The sequence below is a fragment of the Xenia sp. Carnegie-2017 genome, unplaced genomic scaffold (genome assembly GCF_021976095.1).
Source record: "Xenia sp. Carnegie-2017 unplaced genomic scaffold, XeniaSp_v1 HiC_scaffold_2, whole genome shotgun sequence".
Lineage (NCBI taxonomy): Eukaryota > Metazoa > Cnidaria > Anthozoa > Malacalcyonacea > Xeniidae > Xenia > Xenia sp. Carnegie-2017.
Window position 1 is genome coordinate 5,899,117 of NW_025813482.1, and position 12,229 is coordinate 5,911,345.

A 12,229-nucleotide genomic window follows, 5' to 3' on the forward strand; every position below is an offset into this window, starting at 1 on the left:
AACGTTGCCTTGAAAAGTGCAATTGCCATGGTGAATGGCCAAAAATTATTAGAATTCCCAAGAATACAGAAAACCAATAGAAACCTGTGAGTTCTCAAACCCAATAAAAAATTTCTATTGTTCCATTTTCCTTTTAATGAATTTTTGGGTTTCAGAAATTTTGAAAGTCTAAAAATTTGGGCCATTCACCACGGCAATTGCACTTGGAAAGGCAATACCCACATTTATCTAAAAATCTTGTCCGGTGGATTTCCTCTTTCCTTGAATTTTATCAACCGTCCTATGGACTTTTTTGAATTTCTATTGAAGATGAGATAATTTTTGAAACGTATCTTTAGTTCATCACCCAGTACGCAATAATACATATTTGACCTTCATTTGTTAAGCCACTTACACTTCAATTGCTGTATGTAGTTCACACTGACAGCTAATATTCTATTGAGTACAAATAAATGATTGTGTACGATGTGACTACACATCTTGGTGGTCATGCAACTACGTGAATGACCATTGAGAGGCAAAGACAGTCTAAAATGAAAACCCAACGGCAGTTTTATAGTTCCTGACATCTTTTCCCAGAAAACGATACAAATATATTCTTCAGAACAAATACAACTATTTTCATCTTTTCGACCTTTACTGCGGAGGATTTTCAAAAATGATGTAGGGAGTAATTAACGAAAATTTATCAATATTTGAAATAAGCGATACAGTTGATTTTGTGGAGCATCATATGAACGCAGATAAACATATTCTATTTGCAAATTATATTGCTTTCTAAAGGCAAACCAGTACAATCTTATGGCTTAGAAATCCCCCCTCCCAGAATGCCTAGCTAAAGATTCTACAACCAGAAAACCAAAAAAGTACAAGAACTGACAGTAATTTTTTTAGCATTTTGATAAAACTATATAATTATTTCATTACAAAACTCTCCTAAATTAAGACATTCTACGTAGTTTGCTTGATTGTTTCCGGTGTATTTGATGATATAAACTCGGATTCGTTAATTCTTATAAAATTAATGCTTTGAGATTGGTTATATTAACTATAGATTATTAACAAGAAGAGTTCACGATTTTTTTATAATTCCCAAATTAGGTACAAAAGTTTGTTTTTTTCACCTGTTTACCAAATATTTTCCTCATTTGTAAAAGAGAAAAATGGCCTACACATAGCACACACTACAACCACGTGAAATACAAAAAAGCCCATGCTGTGCTTATTTCTTGTTGCCAGGAGACCGAAATACAGGTAGACATAAACCAAATTTCGTTTCAATGCCAGCAAACGAAGCAACAGCTAAACGCAAACCACCAATATGGTCAGGATGAAGAGATACATCTGGATTTACTGGTTTCATTTCCGTTTTAGGAGCACTAAAACATAAAAGAAACCCTTACGTAGGTAAATCGTACAAGACATTTTATACCTCCACAGGATATCCCTAATATTTCTATGATAAACTACGATGATCTCTGTAAAACCGATCCTAAACACTTAACAGCTTATTGAGTTGCAATTGGAACTACACTAAAGGATATTTGATGTAGAAAAATCTTGTTTACATATGCTAAAAATATAAGCATTTGAAACTGAATTTCCATGTTTCCACTATCGTCAATACAATAAACATACAAAAACTCAAAATAAACTTACAAGAAAAGAAATCGTGATGCAGTTAGTTTTGCATATCACATGCATGGTCGTAAGCAAGACCTTGTAGATATGTTATAGCTACTTCTAATTTCACACATACTATTTATATAAGCAGTAACCTACCCGCCAAAATCAAAATAGAAGTATCGCTGGATTATTTCATAAGTCAATAACGTTACGCCAAATTGAGGCGATGATCGGAAAACTCGAGCTACAAACAAATAACTTATGTAAAAATATGGAATAAAAAAAGGTCATAACAATCATACACAATAAAGTAAATGGTTTGAGCTCGGGAGTATCGTTACATGTTTGTAAATGTAGATCGTCCAGGTTGGTATAGTCCTGAGAAGGACTGTTTTTGTTGTTGTTGACTAAGGCTGTCGCTAAGGTTGTCGAAACGTCAGTCAGCAACAACAAAAACAGTCCTTCTCAGGACTATACCAACCCGGACGATCTACATTTACAAACAATCATACACAATCCCACATGGAGTAGGCGAACTCATATGGCTTCTGCAAATCACATAAACTATACGAAACACAACATGAAGTACACTGCTATAACAACCAGATAATAACAACCATTATGCTTGGTAGGTACAGTGAAATTTTGCATGTACCACAACAAATATAGTTGCATGCCTGAAAATATAACTTACGATCAAAATAATGTTTCAAGCAATTATTGAAACTTGAACCATAAAAAATGTATCTTGATAAGATAAAAAACACTAACCTGGTCCTCCTTTCCAAAATGCTTTTCCTCCTTCCTGACGCCAAATTTTAGATGCAGCATCGAAAACTCCTCGGTATGACTCCTGTCCTTGGCGTGCTTTTACCTTATCATACATGATTGAATAATAATTTTGAACCTAGTGTGGTGTCATGTGGTAGCTATAATACACAATTCTCAATTTTTGTTGAGAATAGCATAACCATAACATGAAATAAGGGACGACATTCACACCATTTTAAAACTTGTTATTTTCATTACCAACGATTAAACATACAGAAACATAACGCAGAGACATGTTATAACCTTAATATAATTAACATTACAAACCTGAAGTCTTGTTTTAATAACATCAAATGGTGTACAAAAAAATGCAGCAGGACAACCTGTTGAAATAAAAAGAAATGAAAGAAATAGCGCATATCTTATCAGGTAAGAAATGCTTTGAATGATATATAATGTTACCAGCAAGAGCAGCAGCCATAAGAAGATTGTACCATTTTGTGAAGCCATTTTCATCGGAGAAATTTTTTTTCAAGTGAGCATATGCCGGAAAGTAAATGGCTGAAAATGGGATATCTCGAAGAAAACAAGCTCTTGCGCCCTGTCGAAGGAAATATACAATAGAAATATATGATTAAATGCACAGATATTCACAATAATATAAAAAGCAGTTTTTTCTGTTCATACCTTGTATATTCCTCGAAAACCGAGTTCTCTAATTACTGAAATAGCGCTGACTTTTTGACCGATTTCACCTGCAACTTGCAGACGAATCTTGACAATCTCTATTGGATTTGTGAAGACAACTTGGGAAGCACCAGCCTAAAATTGTTAAAAATAACTTTCCCATCAGTAAAGACATGGTAGATAAATTGAGCAAAGACAATATTAAACGATCAATAATTATAATTTACTAACACATCCACCAGAAATGATTTCTGCACTGAAACTAATAAAGCCATCCTCAGTTTTTAACCGATCTCGTACAAAATCATTTGTCTGTAAAAAATCATGAAGACACTTTATGCTTTCATATCTATAACACTTCAACAATGGACATAAAAATGTTTGTTATACCGATAATTTAATTGCTTTTTCTGGAGAAACCCCAATCAACTGTGGGATAATACCTAAAAAAGAAGACAAAAAATTTCTTAATTGTTAAAAAATAAAATAATAAAAAGGCCACATAGAAATAATCATTGCGTTCATAGAAACTATAGAAATAAGAAAGGCACATGTAAGGAAACATACAGAAATAAGAAAGGCACATGTAAGGAAACATACAGAAATAAGAAAGGCACATGTAAGGAAACATACAGAAATAAGAAAGGCACATGTAAGGAAACATACAGAAATAAGAAAGGCACATGTAAGGAAACATACAGAAATAAGAAAAGTAAATGTAAGGAAACATACAGAAATAAGAAAAGTAAATGTAAGGAAACATACAGAAATAAGAAAATAAATGTAAGGAAACATACAGAAATAAGAAAAGTAAATGTAAGGAAACATACAGAAATAAGAAAAGTTAATGTAAGGAAACATACAGAAATAAGAAAAGTAAATGTAAGGAAACATACAGAAATAAGAAAAATAAATGTAAGGAAACATACAGAAATAAGAAAAGTAAATGTAAGAAAACATATTCTGCTATCATGTGTATCTTAACTATCGTCAATCAAAATAGATGGATATATATTCTTAGGAAAAGAAAAAAAGGCTGTTCGCACTAACTGAACTCTTATCCTAATCCATGATGCATGATCATGCTACTTTGCAATCGTTCTATTACTTTTAAATACTTGGCACAGCCTGTAATCTTTGATATGTAGCTAGTAGCTATACAGCTAAATTGTATGCAGATTGAACAAAGAACCTTGTTCTGAATCGCGTTTGGCCACGAAAAAACATGATCAACGTTTAGGTCGAATGAACAAACAGTAGACAGAAGAAAGAACAAACCAAACCAGGCGAATTTCGGTATTTAGTAATAAGAACAATTGTAAAACTATAATAACTAAGCATAAAGTAAACATAATAATAATTTACCTCGGTACAAGCCACGAAATCCTTCATTACGGATTACTTTGAAAAAGCAATCAAAACTATTCTTATACAATTTTTCCTCTGCACTAACACCTCGCTGGTTTTGCATTCTTGTTTTTACCAAATCAATTGGATAAACAGCCGTCACTCCAGCCGCTTAAAAAAATAGAGATGCATTTAGACAGGGGGGGAGGGAGCGAGTTCAAAAATTTTACTCTACAATTTCGATTCAAGAAAACTAATTTTTGGATTTACCAAGATAAAAAAGTTGTAACTTTACCTCCACCAATTCCACCAACGAAAAAGCGATACAAATGTTCTAAGGCTTGTAGATAAATTGGCCTGTGACCCTCTTTTTCAATACCATAACGAGGAGAATATGAGTTTGAAGAAAGCTGGAAAAATCACAGAAGAATGCAACTGTTTTCTTGATTAATATATGGAACATAATAGAAAACATACTCCAAAAATTATCATCGTGACAACTCAGGATTCGAGTTGTGTTAACGAGACATAAATTTTCATCGTGACAACTCAAGATTCGAGTTGTGTTAACGAGACATAAATTATCATCGTGACAACTCAAGATTCGAGTTGTGTTAACGAGACATAAATTTTCAGAAGCAACATTTCGACTTTGTTTCAAAGTCATTGTAAGGCAACATAAGTCGAAACATTGCTTTTGAAAGTCTTGTTTCTTAAAAAGATCATGCAATTTGTTCGTATTTCATTAAATTGTCGACTGGAAAAGGTTTTTGAACTAATAGCGAGATGATCACACAAATGTCGACTTATGTTTTTACATAAAAAAATAATTTTAATGATGTCAACAGCTTTATCTATTCTAGACAATTTTATTTGTTGTAAGCACATATACCTTATCATAATCTGCCGAATACACTTTAAAAACATCGTGTTTTGGCATTATATGATCCAAATCAATCAAAGATATACGGCTGTAAACGAATTTAAACTTTGTAAGTTACGCACAATCTCTGCTTGTTTTTGATTACATAAACATTACCCAGTTCCATGTCTTAAGCCACATAAATGAAACAAAATGTCGATTTGCAACGGATTTATCTATATAAATAATAAGATAAGTTATGAACTGTTCGAGGCATTTCAAAGGTATTGTTTTGCCGAGTATGGTTTTGCTATGGCGGTATTTCTGGTTATTGTTGTGAAAGGGGTAAGGTTTATTACGTATGGTAAGGTTGTAAGAAGGAATTAGTAAAAGATAAAGTATACATTTATGATGTTAACCAACTCACCAAAAAATGTCTCCGAGCCACTTTTGTAAATTCCTCTGCAAAAACAAATTCACACCCAAAATATATAAAGATCCAAACAAAAGCTGGGTATCAGGAAGATAGAGTAGCGAAAATAATGCAGCTACAATATGAAAGTCAGATAGTGTCAAAAACCAGACAATACTTAAGAAAAAACAAAAAAAAATGTAGAAAATGAATTATATATAAAAACGCCATTGACATAAGATCAAGTCGTCACTTCCATGATGATGAACAACCAATGTGAACAATATCACCTAACTACGACATAATATAAAGTAATCTTGACTTCTTGTAAATTCACACAACTGATTCCCTCACTTCATTTGTTATCAATTGGAAACTAATTTTTCTTATAAAATACCTGTTAAAAAATGTACAGAGACGATTTACCTTTTGTCATATCTCTCTGTCGGTCTCCTCCAACAGCTTTCTCAAAAAGGTATTGTATCACTTTGATGTTTTTTAAGAGATCATTAAATGCTTGACAATAAGCATACGTTACTAGATGACTAGTCATTCCACCAGCAACCTACGAAATTTTCAAAAAAAAATTGGTGGACAGAAACAACACTCCATATCACGCAGAGCAAAATTGCTGCACAAAACAACAGTAATATAATATAAAACAAATTCCGAAGAAGCAAGACATCTTGAGATTGCAAAATATGCATCAAAACAAGACGAGAAGTGAACTGTAAATTGTCGACTTTATTTCAAAGTCATCCTAAGACAGAATGATGGTATGTATGGTTTTAAATATCATTCTGCCCGATTTTTTTTTCTTGGGGAGGGTTGCCCCCCCCCCCCTATCCCCCAGCTCGTACGCCTATGATATCATGCGGTTCTTCAGTTATCATAGTAATGATATTATACGAGTTCCAAGTTTGATGGCTGTTTTTAGCAGAAAGCGGACCAAAATTTGCAGAAATCTGCTCTAAAGCTACATCAGTCATACTTTGTATTTTCTGATAGCAAACATTTTCAAGACCTCAACGCAGACTAAACTCCACAATGAAAATAATCATGCATATTTTACCGTGAGCAAGTGTTCTTGAACATAACGGGACAAAACATGTGGACGACATGTTTTCATTATGTCACTGAAATCCTTCGCAGTAATAGTTTCATTGTTCTGTTTGCATTGATCAAACGCTTGTTTTATGTGTTCAGTTTGATATTCCTACATTGTAAAGAAAAGAAAAATCATGAAAAATTTCGTCGCTGAAAATGAAGAAAAATGAATGAAAAAGTTTAGAGAAGAATTAGGTTTGTGTATGCAACAAACAAAGGCGTTTCTATTCCTTTTATTTCTCCCAATAAAATCAAAAATGCCAGTTTTAAACAACATTGCAACGTGCAGCGTGTTGAGGTTTTGCACAAAGGGGAACCATTGCTCTTTCATAACGCATATTTGTTGTTTGGCAAACATAACATGAAGGAAAACATTAACTATTTCAATCACGAGCAGCCCAATAAATCACTTAGCTAGCTAAATTGCATAAACAAACGATAACTCGCCCCATTCCATCGTAACAGACTGTGCGCCGCAAACTTTATATTAATTGATTAATACAACTAACCTCCAACATTTGTGTAAATTCACTGTAAGGAACTTTAGTTTGTCTGTCATCACCAAAAAAACTCGTGATGAACGGCGAATCGAAATTAAATGGAAACTTCTCGTTTTGCCTGGTTTTCTTTATCACGCGAGAAAATTCATCTGTAAAAATCCATTAGTTAGTTATTTCCCAGTAAGTGAAATAAGAAAATTCAGGCATCAAGAATTTTCTGCATAAATAAATATTTTCACGACTTTGCCGATTGGAAAACTATTTTACGATGTTAAAAAAGAGAAATTTTTGCAAGCTTTTTATTCAATCAAAATTATTTGGTACACCATAAGTGATTGCAAGTGTAACTTGGTGGAAACAAAATAACTACTTGCTTGTATGCAAAAAAAAACAAGATTGATAAATTCTGAAAAAACAACAATAAATTGATCAAATATTTTTTAAACACATTTATGCAGCAACTAACAGCTCTACTTACAATAAATTATTATCGATATTAGAGCCATAGAAATAGACCAAAAAAACCAAATTGTAAAATTAAACTTATTGTAACGTTTCGTCTTTACAATAAATTTAATTTTACAATTTGGTTTTTTTTGGTCTATTTCTTTGGCTCTAATCAGAACTTTATGTTGGGCATTACACGAGTCCGATTTCCGCTCGGCAAGTCTCTCGCTACTATTTTAAATTATCGATATTAAAAGGTTTCTATTTTAACTTCTGGCACATCACTCAAAACTATCAGTTTTAAATATTTCAAAAAATATCCATAAGTGGAGAAATCCTATCAAACTGTCATTCACTTTTCGTGAAAAATTCACAATTTCACTAAACATATCTACAAACTCACCAAAACTAACAGAACCTTTACCATCCAAATCAAAAAGTTGAAAGGCAATACGATACTGGGCATCAGCAGAGCAAAGAAGTGACTCAAATGCAAGCAATTCACTGAATGATATGAGTCTAAACAAGAAATTGAACTCCTAGAGTCAAGTTTTAAGATGATGGGGGGGAAAATATGAGGTAGAAGAGGAAAATAAAGAGATATGTGCAGTAGCATGCGGTTTTCAACAACATCATTTTTTGTAATTCTCTTCTTCATTATTAAAAAATAGGTACGCAATGCGTACACGTGGGTAGCCTACCAAGTAAATAGGGCTAAATGAAGTTGGTAAATGAACATAATTGAAATAAAATTGTATATTTAATGTCATTTACACCAAACTCGTTCAATATTTAAATATTGATTTTAGTTATATGACTAAGTAAGCGTTTAATCATTTCTGAATTGTTTGAACGTTTTAGCTTAGATTGCACCTAAGCCACATAAATGCATCTGCTCACAAGAATCGCTCTCAAGTAAAGTAACGTCATTTAGATTTCTTGCGACTTTTAAAGGTTTTTTTTCACTGAAAACCATTTTTTCTATGATTGTCTTTTAAAAACATTTTCTGACGTGTCTTAGATGTCGTTCAGAGAACGTTTTCCCCGTAACAATGAATACTGTATTTGTTCGAACAAGTACAGCAGTGTGCTAACTTTTTCTCACCACGCGTGCGGCGTTTAATGGAGGGCAACGCTAGGCTCGGGGGCGGTGCTTGATCGAACAAATACCGTGAACACGACATGGGTCGTGTTTTTTAATGTTGCTTTTCTCTAATCATGTTTTGAATAGTCTATATTTTTCCAAAGATTTTGTGCTTATTGCGAACAATGTTTGATAGTAAACGCTTTGCTCAATGATTGCAAGTGATCGAAAGTATTTTGTATTTGCTGTTCATGGACTTTGTAGTTCGACACGTATTTTATTTCACTAGATGTAAAATTGTAAACCACACAAATAATACTTGTATTTCGCACAATATTCGAAAGCAAAATTAATTCATTTGCTTTCGACATTTAATTAAACTACTCTAAGTCTGGATGAGTAAATCGAGCGATGTATAAGCAATGCGAATAATACCAAATTGGACCTACTACCAGACAGTAGATTGTATTATATACATGAATTGCCACTTCGCCAGCCACCCTGCATTTGAATAATATCTTGGCTTTTAGATGTTACTTTTTTTATGAAGTTTCATATTACTGAAATTTCGTTTGTATAATCGATGAATCGAGCTCATGTTTAGTTCCGCTTGACTGAATAAATAGCAACAGGCAATATAAATACAAGTAAATTTTTGAGTCGTAATGTTTCTAGATATTTCTCAAAATAACAACATTTTCACAGGATTATGTCAACGACGATTCTTTGTTTATTGTGTATAACTTCTGCTTCATCTTTGTACGCAAACAGACGCTTCACAGTTTACGTATATCTTATGTATTACATACGTACTAAACGTGCGCTCTTATTCACTGTCATCATATTGACCTTACGCACATTACAATTTCACCGTAAACTTTCGATTAGAAAGTAAAGAAATGAGCAAGCTTAACAACTAAATGACAAAATACCCTTCTCGGAAAATTTGGCGCGCTCATACGAAAAGAGCTGTATCGCTATAAATCTTGATAAGGATTTGTCTCAAAGAAGTTTCGCAATGTGTTGTGCGATCGTCAACTGTTCGTTCAATCGGAAGATTACCGAAGATGATAATTTATGCTCACTGAGCTCTATATTTTTCTGCAACCTTACCCATCTTTAGTTTGATCAACAACACCAGACAATAATTTCAATGTTTCTACATCATAATTATCATCCTTCTGCATTCCTAAAAATGTCCTGATAAAATCTTCTGGTGTCATGTAACGTTCTCCATCTGTCTCAACTGTGGCATACTACAAAGTAATGAATAATACTCTAAACACATTTATGCAACGATGAATTTTGAGGAAAGATTCAGAAGGTTGTGCAAATGATTGTGCATTCCTCCAAGAGAGGGGGGTGCGGGAGAGGTGTCAATTTCCAGAGGTGCCATCAGAGCAACAATTGGCAGAGGGGGGGGATATTCATATATTCATGTTGTGAAACATTAATTTTTTTTAAAATCAACTGTTTTCTGCAAAGAACCCCTCCCCTAAACTGTTATCAGGATGGCGACAGAGTTGCCATTTTCCTACAAATTACAAATTCATCTAGGAACTAAGCAAAAGCAATCATGATAAGTGCCCAATGAAGCACGCTTTCAAAAACCTCCCAATCACAATAAAAGAGTAGGATGGCAAAAATTATAGCCACTAGATCTAATCCAATATTCCATACTAGAGCACCCCTCTGCACAATCATTATGGATCCATCCTTACATTTATGCACAGAGAAGAGGTATGAAACACAAAAATACAAGCTCCATGCAAGTTGTCAATAAATTTTACAAAGCTCATTGACTAAAAGCAAACTGTTTAAACAATAAAGATGAGGCATGTGGAGAACAAGCGAGCTGGCAACATATGTCTTTTGAAAAATGAAAATTGCTTTTTTATAGGCATTCCAAACAACTATGTGATGCATGACAGAAGTTTGCAATTGCTTTAGGCAGCTAATTTGAAAAAACCTTTTTACTTCAATAGCCCTTGCAATGTCAAATATACATCAGTAAGTGCAAAGAAAAATACATACTTGCTTTTTTAGATCCTTGGAACTAACAGTGGCATAGCCAGACCTCATATTTGTTTGTGTCATGTAAATTTTTTATCACTAACATCATTTAATATGATATCTATTGTTTTTACACCAAAAATATTTACATGGCATGAAGAACAAAGCTGCAAGCATGCTATGCAACTGGGAATTTAATATTCACATTATATAAGCTAGCATAGAAAATAAAACACCTCAAACTAGCCTACACAAAAGTAAATGGTTTTGATACAGGTTAGAAAGTAAAAATGCCCTAGAGCCTTGGTCATAGATTATTTCAATCTTTTCTAAGTGAAAAATACAATGAATGAAAAAGCAGCCATTGAAATACTTAAAAACACAAGTAAAACAAGGAGATAAATATCTTGACAGGACATGTACAAACAATATAAATCACACAACAGTGAACTCAAACAATTGTCAAAATATTTCACGAATGTCAAAAATATACCTTAAGAAAAACTTTCTTCAATATATCAGGGTTGGATTTGGTTACGGAGTACTAAAATAATCAATATATTCATAATCAATGTAACAACGTTTGCAATAGGAAAATTGATTTATAAAAATATACAAATAGTTCCAAAGATCAAACACTTACATCAGCTGATGGCGGACTCATTTTCCCATCAGCACAATAAACAGAAGATAGAAGACGATTTTCTATGCCCCGCAACCTTTGCTTTGTAATGTCCATGCTTAATTCAATCTCTAAGCATTGTTTTAAAACTTAAATAAAAACAGAAACGATTATTAGGTTGCACAGTGCCATTTCACATTGGTATTTTCTGGTCACGAAACTCACGAATACACGAAGTCACAAACACAATGCCTTTCACGCTTCACGCTAAAATGTTCACGGTCCTCACGCGTGTTCAAAGAGTGCTATAACTGGAAGGCAAATTTCCTTGTTGTCCACCAAAGAACAAAATTTCACTTCTATATTTTTTGAATGGGTCCTTTTCCATGAAAAAACACTTATGCTAATGCTGTATGATCCCATGGAAGTCTTCAGGGAATTTTTTCACGTATGACGTCATCAATAAAAGAGAAAGTAATCTTTTTGAAATTTTGCAATACGCCAATACCGCTGGACAGAGAATCGACATGAAACATGATCAATCGTGCACGTTGTAAACTGGAATAAAGCTAGTATTTTTATTAAAATAAAAGTTGAATATCTTGAAATCATCTGCAGATATTAATGCAAAATTATTTTATCATTACACAGAAGCAATCGTGTAAACCAGAATCTGGTTGCATTTATTTTATAACACGGAAAAAAGACACATAACACCTACAAGCATCTCCAAAAAACCTAAAAGTTCCCA

General features: G+C 33.3%; 1 protein-coding gene across 1 annotated transcript; it reads right to left on the reverse strand.

Moving 5' to 3' along the window:
* Positions 1–959: 959 nt before the first annotated feature.
* On the reverse strand, positions 960–11,900 carry LOC124440572 (calcium-binding mitochondrial carrier protein Aralar2-like). The gene is made up of 21 exons (XM_046990967.1): positions 11,704–11,900; positions 11,500–11,627; positions 11,350–11,400; positions 9,957–10,099; positions 8,163–8,278; positions 7,322–7,461; positions 6,778–6,921; positions 6,132–6,270; positions 5,721–5,755; positions 5,471–5,529; positions 5,324–5,402; positions 4,727–4,841; positions 4,450–4,602; positions 3,475–3,527; positions 3,316–3,396; positions 3,085–3,219; positions 2,860–2,998; positions 2,725–2,780; positions 2,398–2,500; positions 1,783–1,870; positions 960–1,379 (listed from the first exon to the last, which is right to left on the reverse strand). Exons 2-21 carry the CDS (start codon positions 11,593–11,595, stop codon positions 1,223–1,225), a joined length of 2,082 nt encoding a protein of 693 aa, XP_046846923.1. The 5' UTR covers positions 11,596–11,627; positions 11,704–11,900; the 3' UTR covers positions 960–1,222.
* Positions 11,901–12,229: the final 329 nt, after the last annotated feature.

Bases quoted from the DNA above. Each gene is read 5' to 3' on its own strand.
- LOC124440572 (XM_046990967.1), bottom strand. From the start codon at position 11,595: ATGGACATTACAAAGCAAAGGTTGCGGGGCATAGAAAATCGTCTTCTA. The intron at 5,756-6,131 runs GTAAATCGTCTC...TTGTTTTTGCAG, and splicing joins ACAGAGAGATATGACAAAAG to AGGAATTTACAAAAGTGGCT. The intron at 2,781-2,859 runs GTAACATTATAT...TTATTTCAACAG, and splicing joins TATGGCTGCTGCTCTTGCTG to GTTGTCCTGCTGCATTTTTT.